At 47.8% G+C, this 25,962-nt stretch overlaps 1 protein-coding gene across 2 annotated transcripts in view; it reads left to right on the top strand.

The window, feature by feature from the left end:
- ZC3H3 (zinc finger CCCH-type containing 3) overlaps window positions 1-25,962 on the top strand; it is a 131,085-nt gene that overhangs the window by 67,464 nt on the left and 37,659 nt on the right. For both annotated transcript variants that reach the window (XM_082280632.1, XM_082280633.1), the window contains exon 5: window positions 18,995-19,188. In XM_082280632.1, coding sequence (XP_082136758.1) covers window positions 18,995-19,188 — 194 coding nt within the window. The remainder of the gene's footprint in view (window positions 1-18,994; window positions 19,189-25,962) is intronic.

The following is a 25,962-nucleotide window of genomic DNA, read 5'->3' as shown; positions in this document are numbered from 1 at the left end:
GCAAGAGCTGCATGAATTGGATCAATGTTAAAATGTGATTTAAAGCACGTTGTCAGTGGTGCAGAGGATTTGGCCAAGGATCTGGTTCCAAGGGTGAGTTACGACGCTGGATCTCGGGGCCAAGATGTTCTTCACATTATGCTTTGTGCAGCACTTAACTTGTGGTGGATTTCCCCAAAAATAACCAATGATGTGACCAAAAAGAACCTGGATGAGGCTTCAAATTGGAAAAGGAAGAGCTAAAATTCCACTGCTGTGGAGCCAACTTACATAATTAAACACTGGTTTAAATACCACTTTTAGGCCAGGTTTAAGGGTGGTAGTAAACCAACTTTACAATAATCAATGGTTTTTAGACTGCCTGCGTAATTCAAACTCACCAGCTCCTTCTCCCCCAGTGGTTCAGAGCTAATCTCACTGATTGGTTGCAGTAGGATCGACACTGTCGTGGTGAAGGTGACCTGGAATCCCTTTGTGTGAGTGGGTTTTTGTCAGCTAAATTCAAGGAATTTATCCTTTTTTATGCAAAACCTCAGGGTAATGTATTCATCAGGTTGCTAGCTCACCTATTGCTGGAGATGAATGTGTATTATTTTAACGCTAAGATTAATAAGGACTTTCGGAAGTCCTGCTTAAAGTATTCCCTGATGGTATTTGAGGACTTAATTTGAGTGTAAAGACGGGATAATTGTGGGGCATCGCAGCACATGGAAAGCGCTGGGAGTTTTGGAGCAAGACAGGAGCATCCATGGGAGACTGGCACAAATTGTGGAAAGGCTTCTCCAGATCCCCTTGGAGTCCCTGTGTGCACTTCAACCTGAAGGGTTTTGCAGCAGCAGTGAGCTGGCAGAAGGGGGTTTTACCCCTCGTGTGCCGACACAAAGAAGCCCGGGGGTCAAAGCTGAAACCCCTCTGGAAGGCGGCACTCGGTGCCCAACACACAATGAAAAAGGGGCAGAGCTCCTCACCCAAAAGGGGCCGTATCTTCCTGTCACTGTTAAGCAGCCACGCAGGCGAAGGCAAAGAAGAAAGAGAGGGGACTCTCCATTTGTGTTCCACACAGGTTTATTCCGGTGAAAAGGCAGGGACAAAGAGGCCAAATTGGCACGAGGGTCCAGGGATTTTATAGTGGGTACAGAATAGGCAGGGAAAGGGATCTCAGCCAATGGGATAGAGAGAAGCAGGTGGGATTGACAGGAAGGGAACCAATGGGAACAACACATAGGAGGGACGGAGGGAAGGAGCCAATGGGACATCGAGGAACAAGAACTTTCTAGAACTGATACATATTAAACAAGGGAAATGAATATACATAACTGTGTACATAAAACAGGGAGGGGAAAACATTAACCAATCAGGGAAAACATGAAAACATCAGAACAAAGAACTTACGGGTTTTCACCATGACTGCAAAGTTATATACTAAACTGGGGTTGCTGACCACCACAGCTGGTGGTCTGAGTTCTCCTCGGAGACAAGTGGTTGGAGCCATGTGCACTGCCACATCAACCACTTTAGGATTTTTAATTGCTTTGTGAAATTATGGAATCATCAGATTATGTGACTTGGAAAAGACTTTCAAAGATTATCTTTTTCCAACCCATGGGCAGGGGCACTTTCCACTCTCCCAGGTTGTTCGCAGCTCCACCCAACCTGGCCCTGGATACTTCCAGGGACGGGGCAGCCACAGCTTTTCCAGGCAACCTGTGCCAGGGCCTCCCCACCCTCCCAGGGAACAATTCCTTCCCAACATCCCATCCATCCCTGCCCTCTGGCAGTGGGAAGCCATTCCCTGTGTCCTGTCCCTCCATCCCTCGTCCCAAGTCCCTCTCCAGCTCTCCTGGAGCCCCTTTAGTCCCTGGAAGGGCTCTGAGGTCTCCCTGGATCCTTCTCTTCTCCAGGAGCAGGTTCCTTTTATTGTGAGGGAGACATGGAGTCGTTTGTCCTTGTTGAGTGAGTATTTATGATGGGAGCTCCGGATGGTGTTTCCTTCTGATTGGATTTCTGCAGCTGGCAGGAATTGCTGCCATCCTCCCCAAAGGTCCCTTTTCACCTGGCAGGACACACTGCGGCCTTTTGCCTCTTTATTCTTGTCCGTTGATTTAATCTGTGGCCATTGGGGTGGCCGGAACACCGGGATCTTCAGAATTTCTGTACTGCGCTGTGTGCATGGGTTGGATTTCTCCTACTCTTTTATTTTGAAATTTTTAAAAAATCCTGCTCAGTATTCAAGGACCGTAAAAACGTTCCGCACTTATCATGAGCTGTTATCTCAACGACTCCTCACCATTATTAATAATCACTCTCAGAGTTCTGTATTGCTCTTCCTTATGGCTCCCGAGGCAAATCATGGATGCAGGGAAGGATTTCTAATGGTTGAGTCGCAGGCTGAGGAGGAGCAGAGCTGTTTTGCCTCTTCCTGAAAGCAGGACAACAGGTTTGGAGTTGTTTCTGTGGGTCCTGGTGGCCACCTGCTGAAGGGGAACCTCCTGAACATGGTCCTGCTGTGTCCTCCTGCAGACAGTGGCATCCATGGAGATGCTCCATGGGCATTTTGGTATCTACATGGCATAGGGAGGTGCAAATGTGAACAGGTATCCAGGTGCATCCAAGGGGATGGAGGCCAGCCAGTCCCACCAGGATGCTGGGGAACCGCCGAAGCTCCCAAGCTTTGGTGTGAGATCTTTCCCCTTAAATGTATTTGAAAACCATAGAAGGGTTTGGGTGGGAAGGGACCTTCCAAGGTCATCCAGTTCCACTTCTTGCCATGGGCAGGGACACCTTCCACTATCCCAGGTTGCTCCAAGCCCCGTCCAGTCTGGCCTTGGATGCTTTCAGGGATGGGGCAGCCACAGCTTCTCTGGGCATTCCATTCCAGTGCCTCACCACCCTCCCAGGGAAGAATTCCTTCCCAGTATCCCATCTAATCCTGCCCTCTGGCAGTTTAAAGCCATCTGGTGGTTGGCAACTGGTTCTGGATGGCCCTGCTTGAGCAGGGGGTTGGGCCGGATTTCCAGGGATTCCTTCCAGCCTCAGACATTCTGTGATCTCTCCCACAGACCTCTGGGCATTGCTGTTGTTGATCATGGCACATCCTGTCTTGGGGCACTGGGACATCCAGGGGGATTTGAGATTTTTTCCAGAGAAGCTTTGGCTGCCCCATCCCTGGAAGTGTTCAAGTCCAGGTTGGACAAGGCTTGAAGCAACCTGGTCTAGTGGAAGGTGTCCCTGCCCATGGCAGAGGGGTTTGAACGAGATGATCTTTAAGGTCCTTTCCAATCCAAACCATTCCAGGATTTTATGATTTTATGTCAAGAACTAACCCTGGGCTGGTGATTGGACTCTCCTACTACAAACCTGGAGACGACTTGGTCTTGCATGAACTCTGGGATATCTGGAGTGGCTGGTGGATCAAAGAGCTCCCATTCCCACCTTTAGTCTTCCAAATAGATATTTCCAAACCCACCCTTGAATTCCCAATCCATGCTCCTCCTCCACCTGGTTTTCACTGCTGGGTGATGGCCCCAAAAGCAGTGACCCCTCAAAAGTTGACTGATGGGTGCCATCCCACTGGGAAAGGTGACTTCCCTCTTTCCTTCTCCAAGTCAGTAGTGGATTTTATTTTTTCCCCTTGTTTTGGGGGTTGTTTTTGTTTTCCTTTTTCCCAGCTCGGCGCGGTTCAGCGCTTCGGCCTCACGAGCTGGAACGCCTGGATTAATTTGTGGTTAGATCTCTGTTAAGATTGCATCCACTTCCCCAGTCAGCACTTAATTGGCAGTCACTTGATTTAACAGCGTGGGAGCCGGCTCCGGAAAAATGGCTTGGATAAATCACTGCCTGACGCCAGAAAATAGATATAATCTCAACATTAACTACATTAATAGTAGCAGGAGCCGAATTAAGAAAGCCATAAAGTAGAGGCAGGAGAGTATAAATTATGGCCATCTCGCTGTCTTCTTCTCCAGGCTTTGCTTTCCTTCCTCTCCTGGCCGATGGGATGGGATCGTGCCGGCCTTGGCTCCAGTTGGCTCCGGTTGGGGACAGGGAGAAGAGCAATTCCCACAATTCACACCATTCCCAGCTCATGGCCCATCTTTGGGACAACACCAGATTTGTCTAATCAGTTTTAGTGATTTGAGATTGATTTAGGTGGATCCAGAATGTTGAAATCACGGATTTGATTTCTTCCCTCCGGAGTCTCGACTGGGGCCATGGGGTCTTTCATGGTCCTTTGGTCACGTGGATTTCTAAGATGATTATTTGGGATTGGATAAGGGGAGAAGAGACACTTCCTAATGATGTGGATGGAAATCTTTGCAGGGCATGTGGTGAGGTGGCCAACTCCCAGCTCCTGGAGAGCTCTCGGCACATCCCTCACTTGTGGGTGTCTGTGCTGTTGTTCCCAAGGGAAACTTTGCCTTTATTTCTGGTCTGTGAAAACCAGGGAAATGAACTCAGGATAAGGGCTGCGAGGGCTTGTTTTTCCCAATGCTCTGGATAATGATGACCTTCACAACTTCTCCTGCTCTTCTGGAGTTCCAGGAGAAGTGTTCCTCCAGCTTCTGTGTGCTGTGGAATTGTAAAAACCATCCCAGCTCTTCCAGTTGTTGCTTTGTATAGGATTTTGATCCTTCCATAATTTATAAACAGTTTTATAAATTTGGAAGCAAATCTGGTTGGTTGGTTGTTTTTTCCCTTCAGTCTGGTGTTAGGTCCAACTTTGGTTCAGAAGGTGACACTTCAGGATTTTCTGTGGGCATACTGGAGTGGAGATGCTCCACGTGGAGATATTTGGGAGTCCTGAGATGGAGGTGGAGGCTGAGCAGCTTCATGAGGACCAAACCCTCAGAGGGAACATGAGTTAGAGGTGCTGGTGGTACCTCCCTACTGGTGAGGGGGGTGCCATGCAGGTAATGCCCTAGAGTATCATAAAAATCCTTTTCCATCCACTTTTCCATAGAAAAATGTAAAGAGGGGGATGATGATGCCATGGAAGTTGCCTTGAAAGTTACATCCCACCATGTGGAGGGTCAGGTCACAAGCTGGAGTGCTACAAGCTGGAGGCAAGTTTTGGGTTCATTTAGGAAGTTTTCTGCATTTTTCTGGTCAGCCTGGAGATTTTCGTGAGGTTTTTGGAAGTTTGGGAATTGTTCTTGGTCTGGTGTCAGCAGAGGGAAACAGCTCTGCAGGAGTCTGGTGTGGGAAGGGCTAATTTGGAGTTAATGAGAGAGGAGGAATTACTTTGTTTCGTCTTTGAGCACACGTTGAACTACTGTGCCAAAATTTGGGACAGTAGAGCCATTAAAATCCTATATAAATGAACCTCTTCCCAAATTTTCCCCCACAGTCCCTGATTAAAAGCATCTCTTGGCTGTTTGGATGTGCAAATGCTGCCAGGGCTTTTATTTTATTTATTATTTTATTTAGTGATAAATTTATATTCTTTATTGATAAAATAGTTTTATTTGCTTACATTTATTTTATAAATTTAGCTTGTTATCTATCTCTAGGAAGCATTCACATCACAAAATCATGGAATAGTTTGGTTTGGAAGGGACCTTAGAACTCATCTCATTCCAACCCCCTGCCATGGGCAGGGACACCTTCCACCAGACCAGGTTGCTCCAAGCCCCGTCCAGTCTGGCCTTGGACACTTCCAGGGATCCAGGGGCAACACAGCTTCTCTGGGCAACCTGTGCCAGGGCCTCTCCACCCTCCCAGGGAAGAATTCCTTCCCAATATCCCATCCATCCCTGCCCTCTGGCAGTGGGAAGCCATTCCTTTTGTCCTGTCCCTCCATCCCTTGTCCCAAGTCTCTCTCCAGCTCTCCTGGAGCCCCTTTGGGCACTGGAAGGGGCTCTGAGGTCTCCCTGGATCCTTCTCTTCTCCAGGCTGGACATTCCCAGCTCTCCCAGCCTGGCTCCAGAGCAGAGGGGCTCCAGCCCTTGGAGCATCTCCATGGCCCCCTCTGGATTCGCTCCAGCAGCTCCACGTCCTTCTGCTGTTGGAGACCCCAGAGCTGGAGGCAGCTGTGCAGATGGGGTCTCACCTGAGCAGGGCAGAGGGGCAGAATTCCCCCTTTCCTGCTGCCCACGCTGTGGGATGAGCCCAGGACACAGGGAATTTCTGGGTTTCCATTGCCGGGTCATGTCCAGCTTCTCATCCACCAACACCCCCACGTCCTTTTTTCTCAGGTTTGTCCTGACCTTTTCAACTTTAATTCCAGCTTTTTGGTTCAGTTGCACCCCCCTTCGCCACATCCCGTTTTCTCCCCTGGAAATGGATTTTTAAAAGCGTCATCTTCCAGTGAATTTTCCTTTCCATCTTGTTGTTTATTAGGCTCTTAAAGGCAAAGCTTGTAATGCATCCATTGATCCAAATTCCAATTGAAGAGATGTGAGCACATAAAATAGTCCCGACCCTTTAATAATGGAGCGATATCCTTTGGAATGTAGGCAATGCAATTAGGACAAGGAACCAACCCCCTGCCCCTTGATGGGGGCCTTTGAATCATTTTTATCCATTCTATATGTTCCGAGTTGGAGCTGAGTTCCTTTAAGTGTCTTCCCGGTGAGTATCTGATGGACTGGCGCTCTCAGAAGTGTCGGGCCTTTTTTTTTCTCTTGGAAGCAGATCCAAATTTTTATAGATCTGTATTTATTAATTATGCATGTCTACATTTATAAAATATATATAATGTGTATTTTATGTGTGGATAGAAATTGGGTGGATGGGCCGAGGCCAACGGTGTGAGGGTCAACAAAGCCAAGTGTTGGATCCAGCACCTGGATCACGGCAACCTCATGGAATGCTCCGGGCTTGTGGATAAAGGGCTGGAGAGATGGAAAAGGACTTGGAGGTGTTGGTGGCAGTAGCTGGACATGAGCCCAGGTGGGCAAGGAGGCCACTGGCACCTGGCTTGTACCAGCCATGTTGCGTCCATCCCCCTGTGCTGGCACTGCTGGGGCACCTCCAATCCTGGCAGGAATTTTGGGACCCTCACCAGAAAGACGTTGAGGGGTTGGAAGGTGTTCAGGGAAGGGAATGGAGCTGGGAAGAGACTGGAGCACCAGGAGTGTCTGAGGGAGCTCAGCCTGGGGAAAAGGAGAGACCTTTGGGCTCTCCACAACTCCATGACCGGAGGGTGGATCAAGGGGGGGTTTGGGATCTGCTCCCAGGGAACGAGAGACAGGACGAGAGGAAACAGCCTCAAACTGCACCAGGAGAGGTTCAGGTTGGACATCAGGAGGAATTTCTTCATGGAAAGGGTTGGAATCAGCTGCCTGGGGAGGTGGTGGAATCCCTATCCCTGGAGGTATCCAAGGAATGCTGGGAGGTGGCACTCAGTGCTCTGGTCTGGGTGACAAGTTTGGGATGAGTGACAGCTTGGACTCAATGGTCTTGGAGCTCTTTTCCAACCTAAATGATTCCATGATTCCATGATTCCATATATGTGTGTATATACACTTATCTGAGCATGCACAACACTGATATTAATAAATATTTGCTGGATCATGGAATTACAGGGATGCTGAGAGTTCATGCCAAGGAATCAGAGCCGACAGTGCCGCTCCAGTTGTTTTGTGGATCAGCTTATAAATTATGTGGAGACCACAATATTGGATAAATCCATGGATATCCAACTACCTGCTTTAAATTTGGAAAAATAAACTTGGAGTCAACACCTGACTTTGTTATTTACTCCTTAAATTTAATATAAAGGCAGGAAAATCAACTCTTCAGGGAAAAAAAAAATATTTATACACTTCTCCCTGCCTTTGTAGCTAAATTTAATTTTAATTTTCAATTAATTAATCAATTTTAAATTTAATTTTCAAAATGCATCGTCCGTGGATGTGTATCCACCCCTAGTCCAAGCCTTGGGCATGGGGTTTTCCAGAGGCAGCCAGTAGCTGGTGTTTTCCCAGCGGATAATTCCCTTTAGCGTGGCCCCGCTGAACTTCTTTAACCTCTTCTGTGCTGAGTTCCTGTTTTTCCATGGAATCCTGCTCCTTGTCCGAGATATTTGCTTTAATTAAAATGTATCAGCTGTTCTGGCTCTTCATAGTATTATTGCTGTTTCCTGTGTGAGGAAAAGAGCATTTAAAGGGAAAATATCTTCGGAAAAAGCAATTATCCCAGGTATTTTTGGAAAGCAGGCAGGAGGGAAAGCCTCCAGTGGGATTTGGCTCCGTGTCTGGCTGATTATTGTGATAAATATTCAAAGTTGAAGCTGTTTGGGTTGGGATACGGACACAGCATTGGAATGATCCTCGGCAATTAGCCTTCCTGGGATATTCCAGCACTTGGAGCATGTCCAGAGCTCTGAAATGGGATTTACAGGGATGAGCAGAGGGAGGAGTATCACTTCTGTGCCAGGACAGGGGAAGGTCTAGGACCTGCTCTCACTTTCCCTCTGATTTTAGCCCATCACTGAGGGTGGTAGGACACTGTCTGGGAGGGATTAAGGATTAATCCACATGGACACAGGTCCTGGAGCTTCCCAAACGGTGCCACTAAAGCTGGCAACACCTGCCTGGAACGCTGCGAGCTCCATTTCAGCTAATCAGAGTTAAACCCTAACGAACTTTGTCCAATCGCCTGAGCTAATGGGGGTGAAAGGAATCTAATTAACAGGACAATAGTTCCCGGTCTTCCCGGTGTAATCACTGATCCGCCGCCGGCATTAGAGCAGCAGGATGGAAAGCCGAGTATTAGGGACCGTCAGCATTTCCATTCTCAGGCTCAGCCTAAGCGGTTTAACGGGACCTTGGCAGGGGGGTTTGGGCTGAGACTTGACCTACCTTGAAAACAGCTTCATGTGGGCAAATTGTCTTCTCCAAAGGGTCTTTTGTCTCTTCTCCAGGGAGGTGTTTCCATAGCGCAGACTTTGCTGGAGAAGCTGGAAATGTTTCCGAGGATCCTGCTGGGGCTCGCTGTGGGTGGGATCAGGCCCAGGGCTGGAGAGAAACCAAGGAGATGGTTTGGAGTTGGGCTGTCAGGGAGTGGGGAGGACAAGAGAATACAGCCTCAAATTGTGCCAAGGGAAGTTTAGATTGGATATCAGGGAGAACTTCTTCATGGAAAGGGTTGTCAAGCATCGGAACAGGCAGTGGTGGAGGAAGGAGGGAAGGGTTAGATGGGATACTGGGAAAAAAATCTTCCCTGTAAGTGTGGTGAGGCCCTGGCCAGGCTTAAAGAATGGTTTGGGGTGGAAGAGATCTTGAAGGTCCCACCCCCTTCTGTGGGCAGGGACACCTTCCACTATCCCAGGGTGCTCCAAGCTCCATCCAACCCGGCCTTGGACACTTCCAGGGATGGGGCAGCCACAGCTTCTCTGGGCAACCTGTGCCAGGGCCTCAGCACCCTTCCAGGGAACAAATCCATCCCAATATCCCACCTATCCCTGCCCTCTGGCAGTGGGAAGACATTTCTGCTTCTTGTGTCCCTCCATCCCTTGTCCCAAGTCCCTCTCCAGCTCTCCTGGAGCCCCTTTAGGCACTGGAAGGGGCTCTGAGCTCTCCCTGGATCCTTCTTTTCTCCAAGCTGGACATTCCCAGCTCTCCCAGGACAGTTCCACCCCTGCCCTCCTCACCTGGCCACACCAATCCTTCAGTACAGCCCATCACAAGGCAAATTCTTTCCCTGTTTTCCGTGCTTGGCATGTGGAGCTGGTTTTGTATCCAGGCTCTCCATCTCCCGCAGGAATGAATTGGGTTACAAACAATAGCAGGGATTTAGCAAAGAGGGGCAGGGAAAAGAGCTCTCCTCTCCCACTGCTCTGAGCTCCTCGAGGTGATCCTGGATCTACTGTGTTTTTTGGAGGATTTTGGCAGGATTTCAGGGCTTTCCCTGGGTTCAAGCGGGATGATGAGCCCAGCAGGGGCTGCCAAGTGCCGTGTGGAGCTCCAGCTTTTCATGGACACAATGGAGAGATGAAAGGGAACAGCAGTGTGGGGCTGAATGGCTTCCAGAGGGAAATGGCAATAAATCCAGTGGGAGGGAATAACGGCACACGTGAGGGAAGGGATGGCATCCAGAGGGACCGTAACAGGCTGGGCCAGTGCAAACCTGGGGAAGGCCAAGGCCAAGGTCTTATCCCAGAGATAAATCCAGGCTGGATGGAGAATGGATTGAGAGCAGCCCCAAGAAGGATTTGGGGGTATTTATATGGGTGGCTGAAAAACTGAATGTGCCCCATCTATGTGTGCTGGAACCCAGAAATTCCCTGTGTCCTGGGCTCATCCCACAGCACGGGCAGCAGGAAAAGGGAATTCTGTTCCTCTGCCCCACTCAGGTGAGACCCCACCTGCACAGCTGCCTCCAGCTCTGGGGTCCAACAGCAGAAGGATGTGGAGCTGCTGGAGCGAATCCAGAGGCGGCCACAGAGATGCTGTGAGGGTGGGAGCCCCTCTGCTCTGGACTGGGAATGTCCAGCCTGGAGAAAGGAAGAGGAGCCTCCAGGGAGAGCTCAGAGCCCCTTCCAGGGACTAAAGTGGCTCCAGGAGAGCTGGAGAGGGACTTGGAACAAGGGATGGAGGGACAGGACACAGGGAATGGCTTCCCACTGCCAGAGGGCAGGGCTGGATGGGATATTGGGAAGGAATTCTTCCCTGGGAGGGTGGGGAGGCATTGGAATGGAATTCCCAGAGAAGCTGTGGCTGCCCCTGGATCCCTGGAAGTGTCCAAGGCCAGGTTGGATGAGGCTTGGAGCAACTTGGGATAGTGGAAGGTGTCCCTGCCCATGGCAGGGGGTTGGACTGGATGATCTTGAAGGTCCCTTCCCACCCAAACCATCCCATGATTCTATGGAATGTTCCCCCTCAGTTTAGCCCAAAGGTGCCTGTAAATTTTACAGCCCTTTGAGAAGGCACTGCAGGGATATTGGGATATTTTGTTCATACCTGGGCCTTTCCAAGTGGAATTCTTTAAGGAGAAAAGTAATCCTGTCTATGCAAAGACTGGGGAAAGGCCTCATGCCTAGGAGAGGTGGAAATTGGGAAGAACCACAAAAAACCCCTCCACAAGCCTTCACTGCAGGTGTAATCCCATGTTCCTGGTTTTTTGGGGTTTTTTTGAGGAATCTCTGTTCTCATTGGTTGATAACCATTTAATTTATTTGCAACTATTTTCCTTTCCAGGTCAGGGGGATTTATTGGGAAGGTACGTCTTTATTTAGGTAATTAAGGAGCTTAATAGGTGCTCATTGAAATTCATAATTTTCCCCAGGTTTTGAAAATGCTAAATGAGATCTGGGCTGGATTATTTTTTTTTTCCCTTGAGATTAACATTAAGCTGCATTTGAATGGAAATTCAGATTCAATTGAACCAAATTAAAGTAGGGTTTTTTTTTTTGAAAGTGTTTGTTTCATAATTAGAAGTAATTATTGAAAGGAAGGAATTGTTTATGGGTAAATTAACGAGTTTCTGCTGGTCAGTGTGTATTTAAAACTAATGGATCCTCTGTATTTATGGGTGTATGTTGGGAAAAGAGACATCCCGTTCTATTTTTAATTTCCAATCACTTTTCCAACCTCAAATATCATCAACAGTGGAGTGACTAATTTGAATTATCCCAATCAGGTTCTTTAAATAAATTAAATCTTAATGTAGAAAGTGTTTATTTGAGGTTTGACCTTTTTATTTTAAGGAGAAAGCATCGATGTTGATAAAAATCCCATAAATCAAACCTTTCAGTGAAATTACTTGCTTTTAGCTGTAGATTTGGGGTCCTCAGGGATCTGGTGGGTGAGGATAGCGACAGAGCAGCTTCCACAGGAAAGTGGTGAAGCATCTCAAAGCATTCCTGGTGTGTTTGAGGAACACTTTTAACCCTAAATCCTGTGTTGTTTGCTAAGGAATGACAAATGACTGAGGAAAACATGATTTTTTTGGTTTTGTTTTTCTCCCAAATGGGGATTTTCCATTGCCACCTTCAAGGCTTGTGATGGATGAGCTCTCCCTCCTTCCTCACCTCTCTCCCTGTTGCTTTCCATAACCATTGCCCCCGCGATGATCCGCTCTTTCCTTGGGATTCAAATGCCAGCATGCAAATGTGATTTCTGACTATGTAAGGATTACTTCCAAAAAAAAAATAAGCTAAGCCCAAGAAGAAATCCAGTAGTAAAAGAAAACCATTCTTTAAGAGCCACTTGTATCGCTGCCAGCGCCAGGAAATCCTCTCCGTTTCAGCTGGCTGGAAGCGCCGCCGGGATGTTCCTGCTCTGCTCGTGGGGTTGTGTTCAATGTAGAGACGTCAAATACTCTAAAAATTTTCTATTTCAAATATAAGGGAATTTTTGCAGGGGTTTGGGTGGGATTTTTGGATCGCTTGGTCTTGTGTTGATGGGGGGATGGGGGTGTTAAATCTGAGCACGCTGGAGCGACTCGTCCTTGTTTTTAACCTTTGTTTTCCATGTTGGCTTGGAAATCTCCTGGTTTTTTCCTTTTTATAGATTATTTTAAGAGGAACTGTGTTTTCCCAGCATCACTCGCTGGCTCCCGGCTGAAGTTTCGGTGGTTTTACTCCATTCTGAGCAGCTTTGCTGTGTTTGGAGGCGAGGAAAGCACCTTGAACTGGGCAGCGCCTGACAATTGACTCCACATTATTGTGCTGAGCCCTTTTTCCCCTCTTGGTCCACTTTATGCTGTTGGAAGAAACATTTCCATTTCCTAAGGGATTTTCCTTCAGGAAAGCTTGGAGAAAGGGTCCAGATTTTCTTCTTTCCAAGTGATGTGAACTTGGTCAAGGAGAGAAGACTGAGGGAAATTTTGTACACCAGCCATGGTGTGACCAAAGGACCAGGGCAGTGCCTGTCCCCTGTGCCTGGAGCATGTCCAGGGAAGGGAACAGTTCTGGGAATGGAGCTGGAGCACCAGGAGCAGCTGAGGGAGCTTGGGGGGCTCAGCCTGGGGAAAAGGAGGCTCAGGGGGGACTTCTGGCTCTCTACAACTCCCTGACAGGAGGGTGGATCCAGGTGGGATCGGGATCTGCTCCCAGGGTACAAGGGACAGGACAAGAGGAAACAGCCTCAAGTTGTACCAGGAGAGGTTTAGGTTGGATATTGGGAAGTTTTTTCTCATAGAAAGGTTGGGCAGGCATCAGAACAGGCTGCCCAAGGCACTGGTGGAATCCCCATCCCCGGAGGAATTTAACGTCCATGTGGATGTGGCACTTTGGGATGTGGCTTAGTGGTGGTCTTGGCAGTGCTGGGGAATGATCTTGGAGAGCTTTTTCCACCTAAAAGCCTCTAGAATTCTCTGAAGGACACAGCAGGGTGGTGTTTAATCCTGGGAAATCAGACTTGGTTGACACGAGCACCTGCAAAGCACCAGCACGAAATGTTCACAGTGAGGCAAAGTTGCTGCTTCAAGAGATGCACTGGAAAAGGCTGAACCTCAACCCAACAGAATCATGGAATGGTTTGAGTTGGAAGGGACCTTAGCATTTTTCCAAACTGCTGCCATGGACGGGGACACCTTCCACTAGCCCAGGTTGCTCCAAGCCCCATCCGACCTGGCTTTGAGTGTTTTATCAGCCTGGGACCTCCCTTCGTAACGTTTTTAGCACCAGACTCTGATTTTCCCCAGAGTCAGTGTCGAACCTGCGCCGGCTACGCCGCCGTTTTTAAACATTTTTATGTCGTTCCTCCACCCCCTCTTCATTAAAAATTTTTCTTCCGCTGTCCACCCCGGGGGTGGGGGAAAGACAACCCTCAACCTTGTGTAGTCAAGGTTATGGCGATAAATTCCGGAGCATTGTCACTTCTATTCGGAGTAAATTGGCCGGCCGCTCTCGGGCTGAAGGGGAGATAATTTGCTGTAGTATTTCAAATGGATTAGAAATGGATTTGAAGGGAAAGTTCATGCCTCCCATTACAAAGGCTAGAAAGAAGACTATCTTAAGGCACTGTTCACACTCTGGCCTTCATTATCCACGCTTAATACCTTTCCTATTTTCCAGCGTTAATGAAATTTCCTGCCGGAGCGGGGCCTTGTGGACGGACGGGAGGACTCTTTAGATCCGCAGGATGCGCGGCAGAAAGGGAATTACAAGGCCCTCGTGTCGAGGGGCCCGGTGTATTCTTCAGGTCCTTGGCCTGGCTATTATCTCATTAATTTTATCCTCTTTTGTCAATACAGTTCATTTCCAAAGGCCGTCCTTTCCATTAGGGTAACAATTCCATGGAGAGCTGGGATCCCGCTGCCGATGAAAAGCGAGTGGGCGTTCGGCTCCGTGCCCTCGCCGGTGGCTTTTTCCCGCCACCGCCAGCTTGGATGTCACTAAGAGGGAGGGGGACACACACTGGTGGCTGTGTTGGGGCCACACAACCACTTGGGAGCAACAACTTGGATGGAGAGGGAAATAAAGGGTTCCTGCGAGCGAAGGTTGGGAAGTTGAGTTCCCTCCCCGCGCTGCTCTGTGTGCATGGTTTTTCCATATAAAACGTGATTTCCCTTACATTTTAAATCTCGTGGGGTTCCTATAATATAATAAGTATTCTAGCTAGTATAATAAACAATGAATACAGGAAATATTCTAATAAATAATATTTTAGATATGTAAAAGGATGAGGGGATATCCCTTCTTGGACATTTGCACCGCCTAGAAGGTGGAAATGGAGGTGGCCAAGCCTCCAGTGAGCTCAAACTGAGCTCCTGGTTGGGACTCCCCATCCCTGGAAGTGTTCAAGGACAGGTTGGATGGGGCTTGGAGTGACCTGTTCTACTGGAAGGTGTCCCTGCCCATGGAGGGGGGATTGGAAATTGGTGATTTTGAAAGTCCCTTTCAACCCAAACCATTCTGTGATTTGATGATTCCATGGCTTCGGTCTGGTGGCGCTGGGGCCTTGGCAGCCCGAGCAGATGTTCTGCAAAAGCTTTGTTTGGAGACCACCCAGAAGTTACTTTTCTACCTCAAAAATCCAACACATCTAAATTAGAAGAGGTTCAGCCCCACTCCCTTTGGGGAATGAGATGAGTTTTGATGCTCTTCGCCCAAATCCTTGAAAAAATCATAGGTTCATGGAGTGGTTTAGGTTGGAAGGAACCTTAAAAATCATCCTGTTCAAACCCTGTGCCTCAGTGGGAATGTTCTGATACAGTGCCTGTGTTTGGAGGCTCCCTCAGTTTGGAGCTTGGCCATCCCTAAGGAATTCCAAAGAAGAGAGAGGCGTGCAGCCACTGGAGTGGCTGAGTGCAGCAAGGCAGGAAAATAAATATCTCGAGGATTTGTGGGATTCAGCCAACTGGATCTTAAACTGGTGCTTAAACCAGTGTGAGTCAGGCTTAGGTGGTGTGAGCACGCCCTGGGACTGTGCAGGGCTTGGGATTATATTATCTCATATATGTGTGTATATGTGATAATATACTGTATTAAGGCATATATAAAATTTATATTCAATATATACTGAATATATCTCTATAGATACAGAATATTTTTAATATATTCAGATACATCTACATGTAATATATAGATATAACTACATAGATACAATATCTATTTAAATATATTAAATATTCTACTGAAGTATATTTATCCTGTATATATATTTGTCTGTATATAGTTTATATATATATATATCTGTATAGTATATCTATGTATCCATATATCCATGTCTTGAGTGCTGCCACAGCTGTGCCACATCCCAGCCTTTCCCTACAAACTAGAGTGGGAAATGTTGGATGAACCCCTGGCTTCTTCCCTCCCCTCTAATAGACTTAAGGAAAATATGAAATGTATAATATGTAGAAAATTATAGCTATATATTGTATATATTACCTATTTATTAGTGAATATATGTAATTCAATATATATTCTGTATATTCAATAATATATGAATAATACAAAGTGCTAAGAATAAAAATAGTATCTGGGCCCCATATAAACTCTCTCTAGGTATTATTAAATAGATATATTGAATATATCTAGATATTATTGAACATATATGATTCAATCTATGTATTCAGTGCATATATTCAATAGTATCTGGAGATAATTGATGGATATACAAGGCCCAGAGAATGCAGATGGTAATATATAGATTTATGTACAAAAGTATCCATATTTATTATTCTGTATAATATATAGGTCTTGTATTTCAATACATATACTCAGAGTATATATGTTCAATAATTTGTGTATCTGTATGGAAATAGATGCGTGTGGATATCTCTATATTTTACCCAGAGATAACATATAGGGAATATATATAGAATTAGAAGAAGTCTTTGAAGGGACTGATTTAGCCGGGAAAGAGGAGCCCAAAATCCATTGGCACTGCAGCCCCTGTGAATGAAGGGATGGAGCATCCTGGGGCCTCCCAGGGATGTGTCACTGGGAGGAAGAGGAGATGGATGGAGCTGCATTGGGTCTTGCCACAACCGTGGTGACGTCTTCATTAGAATCGTGAAATGGGTTGGGTTGGAAGGTTAAAGATCATCCAGTTCCATGGATGCCATGGCCAGGGACACCTTCCACTACCCCATGTTGCTCCAAGCCCCATCCAGCTTGACTTTGGACTTGACTTCCAGGGATGGTGCAGCCACAGCTTCTCTGGGAACTCCATTCCAGTGCCTCAGCACCCTCCCAGGGAAGAATTCCTTCCCAATATCTTATCTAATTCTGCCCTCTGGCAGTGGGAAGCCATTCCTGCTTGTCCTGTCACTCCATCCCTTTATCACAGTCCCTCTCCAGCTCTCCTGGAGCCCCTTTAGGCACTGGAAGGGGCTCTGAGGTCTCCCTGGATCTTTCTCTTCTCCAGGTTGAACACCCCTAGCTCTCACAACCTGGCTCCAGAGCAGAGGGGCTCCATCCCTCGGAGCATCTCCATGGCCTCCTCTGGACTTGCTCCAACAGATCCATGTCCTTCTACTTCTGGGACCCCAGAGCTGGACACAGAACTCCAGATGGGATCTCAGAAAAGCAGAGTAGAAGGGAAAAATCCTCTCCGTCATCCTCCCAGCCATTGGATATTTGATATCATCTTTATTGCCCCCGATATGGCCACAAGGCCTTTCTTCAGGTCTTGCATCCAATGCTGGATGCATCCTTGGCCTTGCTGGAGTTTTCTGGGATGTGCTGGGTGATCTGTGAGTGACCCAAGTGTCCGTCATGCCATCTCCACCTTCAACCAACGGCGCCACCGCTGTGAATCTTTGCGAGTCACTAAAGCTCGATGCTCCTCTCTGGAGCAGTTCCATGAGGAGGAGACTCTAGGGGAACTGAAACAAGGAATTTATCGAATTCCCATCCCCTTCCACAAAAACCAGGCAGCAAATTTTCCGAGCTCGGTAGCCAGTGGCAACAGCCCTCCGGAATGAATAGGCTGTCACGCTCAGCATTAGGAAATGTAACTATTCCATTTTCCAGCTCTCTTTTTCTTTGGAGCACATGTTCATTTAAAGGAAATGCTCTCCGGGGTTTGCATTCCGCTGATAGGATAGCGGGATCTTAATTTACGGATATTCTCCGGTAATGCGCGGTTTATATACGTTCTGCTAATAGCATTATGAGCATAGTTTGGGCTAATACAAAATTAGAGCTCTAATTTGCATAAACAAATTACTGTTTGGATTAGCGCTAAATGAGGAAGGCGACTGATATTGGAGGAGATTTGATTTGGCTGCAGTGGCTCTATTTGGATAATGGGGGATGGATAGGAATGAGCTGGGAGGCTGCGTTGTGGGTCGGGAGGGAGGTAGGATGGTGCAGCAGATGTCGGGTCATGGAGTGGACAAGATTTTGGGTGGCAGAGGAACCTCTCTGGGACATATGAAGAGGTGGGGATTGGCCTCTTCCCTGTCAACCAGCAACAGGATGAGAGGAAATGGCCTCAAGCTGTGCCAGGGGAGGTTCAGGTTGGACATCAGAAGGGATTTCTTCATGGAAGGGGTTTTTAAACATTGGGATGAGCTGTCCAGGGAGGTGGAATGGAGCCCTCATCCCTGGAGGTGTTCAAGGAATGCCTGGACATGGCACTCAGTGCTCTGGTCTAATTGACAAAGTGGTGATTAGTCACAGGTTGGACTTCATGGCCTTGGAGGTCTTTTCTAACTGAAAAGATTTTGGGATTCTGTGATATTTATCCCTCAGGTGTCACTTCAGAACTTCCTGGTCCTTCAGAATAACATTATGGGCAGCAGTAAATGGATCGCAATTCCTGATCCATCTGCGTCCCACTGCCTCAATATTGGTGGGGTTTGTGAATTTAGGGAGAATTGAGGAGGTGGGGACACATCCCCAACCCTGCCCATTGGACTCCGCTGAGGTCCAGCATCAGCGCCAGGTGACAGATGGGGGATGCAAGTGCTCTTGGGTGACTTGTCCCATGCGGCGATTGAGGAAAATCCTTCCCAAGAGCCAGATTTGGGGGCAGAATAAAAATATCAAAGTTGTGGTATCTGATTAATAATAGGAATAATGATACCAAAAATACAGACTAATGGAATGTTTTGGGTTGGAAGGGACCTTAAAGACCATCTAGTTCTAAACCTCTGCCATGGACAGGGTTGCCACCCCCCTTGGATCATTTTGCTCAGAGTCCCTTCCAACCTGGCTTTGAAGCACTTGCAGGGATGTCAAAGCTTGTAGAGCTCCATAAAACTTGGCTAAGCTCAGTGAAGGTCTCACCTTGCTGATTCTCTCATGGGATTGCATCCACATTTCCTTATTTCTGCCGGGGCTGGAGGTGCAAGACAAGGGTGGGAGAAGTTGGGAGAGAGTCCTTGAAGGTTGTTCTTTTGGTGTCAGTCATGAGGAATCAGAGCTTTTCCTCTGTCAACAGCAAGAACATCCCGGGTTCTTCCATAGATCTCCTCCATTCTAGTGGGAGCTGTCCCTGCCCATGGCAATGGGGTTGGAATGAGATCTTGAAGATCCCTTTGAACCCAAACCATTCCATGAGTCTCTGATCTCATGGTTTGCTCATGAAGCAACACCTCCTTGTGACATTTTCCCAAATTTGGGCTGACCTTGACTTTATTTTTCCTGCAGGTCCCCGTTGTTAAACCAAACCCGACCCTCACTCCAAGGTGGCAAATCCCAGCTCGTCCAACAGCACTGGAGGAGCAAAGGCTTCTGCTGCATCGGCGGGGTCATGTACCGGGTGTCGGCCAACAAACTCTCCAAAACTTCCAGCAGCCCTGTCCGGGTCAGAGACCTGAGCACCAAAACTCCCATCAGAGCAGGTGAGCAGCAGGAATTTGTCCAAAATCTACTGAATTCAGTTTTTAGCTGTTTGTTCCCAGCCCGTGGGTTGTGACCCATCCTCTGGCCTTGTAGGATTCCAGATGTGAAGGTGGTGGACATCCCATGGTGCCAAGAGCTGTTCTTGCTTTACAATAGCTCTGAAGGGGAAATAATGTTGGAGAAATTTAAGGTTTAGGAAAACTGAGGTTTTTCTTGCGTCAGACTTAGTTCAAGCTTGTGGAGATGTGCCGTTAAACTTGGTTTAACGAGCAAAGTCTTGGGTAACTGCAAACAGTACCAGGAGGTTGAATGTGCTTGAGATGCTCATCAAATGACGTTCAATATTGACCTAAAAATTTGGGAAGATCATTCTCCTAATAACCATGGAATGATGCCTCCAATGTGATGAATTCCTGGCTTAAGATTGTGGCTTTGATTAAATTTGTGTTTCAGTTCCCGCTGTGTTTGATGCCTCAAGTGTGGCTCTTAAAAAAGAGCAGATTTTAACTGTGTTTAATTTTTTTTTTTTTTATTTCTTCTTGGTCTCAAATACTTTTGCTCCCTAAATGCTTTAATGAGAATTTTTGGGGATAGTTAAACTGGGAATGGCAAAACCGATGGCCTTGTGCTGATGTTTTCCTTGACTGGAAGGATGAAGGGAGCAGAGATGAGGATTTTTATGGATGATGCTGGAAATGAGGCAATGAGGAGTGGTTTGGATAGGAAGGGACCTTCAAGGTCATCCAGTTCCATCCCCCTGGGACACCTTCCACTAGACCAGGTTGCTTCCAGCCCCGTCTGGCTTGGCCTTGAATGCCAAAATATGATGGGAAAGCACATGAAGAGAAGAGATGCAGCCTTTGAAACCATCTGCACCACAATTCCAGTGGGAATTATGGGGAATCCTGGGTGGTTTTAAACCCACAAAGAGCAGGGTTAGGGAGGGAAGGAGGTTTGTTCTGGGATGGGAAGTGGAGCTGCCTGTTGATGATGGCAGAGATGAGGATGAGGCGGTGGCCAAGGGACGTGGAGCCAATGGAGCGTTGCTTCCAGGTAATTTCCCTTCTGAGAGCATTAACGGGAGGCTCGGCAGCAGTCCAGGAATGGTTTGTTGGTGTTTTCACAACTCAGCTCTTCTCAGGACAGATTTTTGGTGCCTGACTCTCCTGCAGCCTCCTCCTTGCTGCCAACTCCTCAAATAGGGACGAGCACACTCAGGAGCACGTGTCCGAATGGATTCTTTTGGAATCTGGGGTCCTGCCTGGTAAGTCCTTGGCTTTGGTACTGCCTCTGAGGAGGAGGGGCAAGGATCAGCCTTTGGAGACTCAGAAGAGGCAGCCATAAAGCAGCTCAGGGGTTTGTAGACCAAAAAAATCCCAGTGCCATCGATGTAGAATTTTTTCCACGACCTTGCTACTGGTGATTTTCCAAAGTGTCTGGATTGGGATAATCGGATGCACAAAAGCAGCTCAAGGGTGGTTCTGCCCTAAGCACCATCTGTAGGCATGAAGATATCACCAAAGGCAGAAAATACCCTGCAGGAGTGGAAGAAAAGAAGTGAAACCCTAAGACGTGGACAGGGATGATGTTAGATGGAGCAGGGGATGGATTTCAGGACAGAGTTGGACCACTAGGAAGAGTCCTGGGGAAAAGCGATGGCTGGAAGGACTGGAAAAGTGGAAGATCTAGAGCTGCCAAGCAAAGGAAGGATGTCTCTCTATGGCCAGGTGGATCAGCCAAAAACCAAGGGGCTTAAACTGGTGGCAGAGCTCTCCAAGGACAAGGATGATGAAGTGCTGGAGACATTTGGCTCTAAAATCTCCATTACTGGGTTTTTTTAAAGAACAGGTTTCATAAACTTCTTTTTGGGGAAGACATGGGTGGAATGCTTTGCTGCCTTCCAGCAAGAAGGCGAATTTTTTAATTTGTCCAAGTGCAAGGAGGTCTCTAAATTTGTCTGGAAATAGCAAATTCTCCTGTGGGCAGCATAACAAGGACTGATGCATTCGGCCTGTCCATGAATATCCATCACTGTGTTGGGACCAAGAGGAGAAACACCAGCTTAGAGGCAAATTTCTGGAAGAGGGATTGAGCCAAAGGTATGATGGGAGGATTTCTGCCAATTCAGGCACTGGAATTGCTCATGGGGTTTCCTGAGGGGATTTGGAGTGATAGGGCCTGGAGGAGATGCGATCGTCCCATTCTTCTTTCCCCACTGAAACCACGTCTTTTAGTGAGGTCTCATTCAGAGAATTGGGTTTAATTAGTCCCACCTGGGGAGAGAAGATCCCTTCCAGGGTTATTCCCTGTAAAATACAGCCCCATCTAATAATTATTTTGAAGATATTCCTTGATGGCTTTGTAACCACAAAACCCGAGGAACTGCTGTGGATCGGTATTTTCATGTCATCTTTCATCTCTCCCCATAATTCATCCTCCTTCCCAAGGATGGATTCCACAGATTCCTCTTGCGTTAGGATAACTGGGCCTGGCAGGGCGGAAGATTGGTGTGTTCTCATCGGCTGCGAACGTTTGCTCAACGCTCTGTGTTTTCAACACTTGACAAAGTTTATTTAAAAGATGGAAAAAAACGGCTTTTCCTTTCCCTCCCAGTGCCAGGCGCCGCGTGTTTGGCATAGTGGAGAGACGGGAAATGCTCCTGACAGTTTAATAGCTTGGAGTTTACTTGCAGTGGGTTATAATTCTGCTCTTTCCCTGGATTTATAGGGTTGGGGTTTTATCTCTACAGTACAAAATCCAATGCTGGGCGCTGGGGCTGATCCATCCACGCCATCGTAGCATTCCCAAGTGATTTATTGATGGATGCTGGTGGTGAGTTAAGATTTGGTCCTGGGGATGCACTTCCTGCATCCCTGTGCTGTATTGGGATCAATCCTGAGGCTACCAGGAGCAGTGGGAGGAGCAGTTTTCCATGGCTCTTCTGGAATCAACTTTGTTAGTGGTTGAGACACGAGGAGGGCACATGGCTTGGGGACAAGGAAAGTATCTCTGCAATTTTTTGAAGTGTTTTGAGCGTAAAAAACCTCTCTGGAGCAATCGCAGCATCACCATGGCCTGTGCAGCTGCTGAGAACTTTGCTCTCATCCCACGTGTGGCTCTGCTCCCAAAGGATTTCTGCACCTTCCACACTTGTCTCTGGAAAACTGCAAATAAAATACAGAAATAAAAATGCTTTTTGCCTTCCCAGCTGGATAGGGAGCTTGGATGTGGCGTAATTCATTGCTTAGACAAGGATGGAGAAGAAAATCCAGAGCTCAAACACTCGCTGCTCGTCCCTGTGCAAGACAAAGATGTGGAATTACACACGGAAAAGCTCTTTCCCTTTGGGATAACTGGTATTTCAGCACCCATGTATTTTTTCACTTTGCAGAAGTCTTGGAAAATCAGTGGTGGGATGGTGTGGAAAGCATTTGCTACGTGGCAATTAATTAAGCAAGCGGAATAATTGGGTTTCTCTGCTCACAAGGAACCTTTCCTTCATTTCTTTCTCCAGCTGCTAAGACGTTTTCCAGACTCTTGAGGAATTTCCATGAAATCAGGGAGAGAAGCAAAAGGTCCTGGGCAATGTAGAGTTTCACAAAGAAATACAAAAGGGGAAATACAAGATTGAAAGCAGCAGAAAGCAAATTAAGGTTTGACATTGTCCGGAAATCAGCCCTGACCCCAATCTCGGCACGAGCCGCTGCCGCTGCCGGCAGAGGAATTGCACTCCGTGAGCTGGGACTGGCTCCAGCAGGGTTTTCCAAGTGTCCAGGCTGTTTTCCCAAAGGGCAAATCCTCACCTGCATGATTTCCTCAAGCCCTGCTGAGATTTTAGCTCTTGGTTGGTGAAAGGCTGGTGGCTTTGGGGACTCCAGAGGTGGCAGCCGGCCCATTGAGCAATGTGATTTTATTTGTTGGGGTTTTCAAATTTTCTCCATGGCCGTGTATTCCAGAGCCTTGGAGATACCCAGGATTGCTGAGCTCCCAAAAGTGGAGGTTTAAAAAGAGTTTTAAGTCCTCCCGAGCTGAGGCATCTCCCACACATTGTGATGGTGGCTCTAAACCTCAAAGGAACAAATTATTAATTAAAATGTGGTTGAGTTCAGCCTTCCAGAACTGGGAGGGGCTTTCCCTGGATCCAGATGCTCTCCCTGTCGCCATCCTGCTGTGTAACATCCCCTTCTGCCTCAGTTTCCCCACTCTGCTGAGACAGTGCTCAGCTGGGGAGACTGAAGGTATTGAATCCTGGAATGGTTTGGGTTGGAAGGGACCTGAAAGACCATCTCGTTCCAGCCCCCTGCCATGGGCAGGGCCACCTTCCACCAGACCAGGTTGCTCCAAGCCCCGTCCAGTCTGGCCTTGGACACTTCCAGGGATGGGGCAGCCACAGCTTCTCTGGGCAATCTGTGCCAGGGTCTCACCACCCTCACAGAGAAGGATTTCATCCCCATATCCCATCCATCCCTGCCCTCTGGCAGTGGGAAGCCATTCCCTGTGTCCTGTCCCTCCATCCCTTGTCCCAAGTCCCTCTCCAGCTCTCCTGGAGCCCCTTTAAGGCACTGGAAGGGGCTCTGAGTTCTCCCCAGAGCCTTCTCCTCTCCAGGCTGGACATTCCCAGCTCTCCCAGCCTGGCTCCAGAGCAGAGGGGCTCCATCCCTTGGAGCACCTCTGTGGCTTCCTCTGGACTCCCTCCTCCACTGCATCCGTCTGGGGACGGGTGACGATGCTCGTGAGCACGATTTGGGCTGCAGTGGGATAACTCCACAGTTGGAGATCTCCATGGTGCTGGAAGAAAGTGCTCCCTGGCCTCCCTGTTTACCAACTAATTTTAGAAGTGCTGAATGCCACAGAAATGCACTTCCCACTTCTTCAGGGATGATGAAATACTCAGCACTGCTGTTGGCTCACTGCCGCCCAGTGCCTGCGGGAATGATGCTCTTTCCTCTGAGCCACTCCTTTTTTCCAGAAGGAAAGGAGCGATTCAGGACTGGAATGTTTCCACCACCCATCTTCTGCCTTTGCTTTTAATGTCAGTGTTGTAAGAGGAATTAGGGAGGATTCTCTCTGGTGTGCCAGGCTTTACGTTTTCCCCTGGTCCATGGAAACATCCCAAGCTTCTTCTTTGTCCACCATGACCCACTTTCCTGACTTCTGTCTTCAACAGACCTTGAATGTGTTGGGATCATTCTGGAGGGATAAGGAGGAATTTGGTGGAGATCAGCCCAATGCACTGAGGTGTGAAAGCAGGAAAATTTGGAATGTTGCTTTCCTCAGGTTTCCGCTGGTTTTGGCGTTGCTGGTGCTGGGAACCACTTGTGCTCTCTCCTTTTGAGGTGAATTCCTTATGTTTGGGATTGCTCAATCTCCTGCCTCTTTAGAACTCAATCCCTTGGCTTCTTGAAGCTCAATCCCTTGGGTTTTGGGATTGTTTAATCCCTCAGACTCTCCAATCTCAATCTCTTGGGTTTGGGATTGCTCTGTCACTTACCCCTCTTGAACTCAATCCCTTGGCCCCCTTGGAAGTAATTCCCTTGGCTTTGGGATTGCTCAATCCCTTGCCCCTCTTTAGCTCAATTCCATGGCCCCTTCAGTCTCAGTGTCTTATCTTTGGGGTTGTGGGATCTCTTGGTGCCTTTTGAACTCGATCCCTTGGCCCCTTTTGTACTCAATCCTTTGTCTTTGGGACTTCTCAATCCCCTACCCCTTTTGAGCTCAATTCCTTCTCTCTCGGGTTGCTCAATCCCTTGGCCCCTTTTGAGGTCAGTTTCATGGCCCCTTCAATCTCAAGGCTTTTTCTTTGTGATTGGGGAAACCTTTCAATCTCAATCCATTCGATCTCAATCCCATGGTTTTGGGATTCTTCAATCCTTTACCCCTTTTGAGCTCAATTTCTTGGCCCCTTTGATCTCAATGCCTTCCGTGTCTTTGGGATTGAGGGATGCCTTGGCCCCTTCAGTTTCAATCCCTTGTTTTTGGAATTGTTCAGTCTCTTTGAGCTCAATCCCATGATTTTTTTGGGGCTCAGGCCCTTGTTTTTGGGATTCCTCCTTCCCTTACCCCTTTTTAGCTCAGTCCCTGGTTTTGGGGGTTACTGAATCTCTTACCCCTTTTGGCTGCAGTCCCATATATTTTGGGGATTGGTGAGTCAATTCCTTATCCCATTCAAACTTAATCCCTTGTTTTGGGATTACCCTTTCTCAGATCAGCTCCATGGCCCCCTCAATCTCTGTGCCTTATCTTTGGGATTGTGGGATCCCTTGACCCCTTCCATCTCAATCCCTTGATTTTGGGGTTGTTCAATCCCTCAGGCCTTTTGAGCTCAATCCCTTGGCCCTTTTAAACTCAATCCCTTGTCTTTGGGGTTCTGGGATCCCTTGGCCCCCTCGGTCTCATACCCTTGATTTTGGGATTGCTCGATCCCTTACCCCTTCTGAGCTCAGTTCCATGGCCCCTTCAATCCCAATGCCTTGTGTTGGGATTATTTAATTCCTGACCTCCTCTGAGATCAATCCCTTGGCCCCTTTTGAACTCTGTCCCTTGGTTTTGGGATTGCTCAATCCCTTTGACCTCTTCACTCTCAATTCCATGGTTTTGGGATTGTTCAATCCTTTTGTCCCTCTTGTGCTCAATCCTTCGCCCCCTTCAGTCTCAATGCCCTGGCTTTGGGATTGCTCAATCCCTTTCACTTTATGAGCTCCATTCCTCAACTCTGGAATTTCAGAGATCAGATCCTGTTCCAGGCTCCTGGCCCACATCTGCTCATACAACAT

This window comes from Coloeus monedula (assembly GCF_965178545.1).
Source record: "Coloeus monedula genome assembly, chromosome: 1".
NCBI lineage: Eukaryota > Metazoa > Chordata > Aves > Passeriformes > Corvidae > Coloeus > Coloeus monedula.
This window is presented reverse-complemented; position numbering and strand designations above follow the sequence as displayed.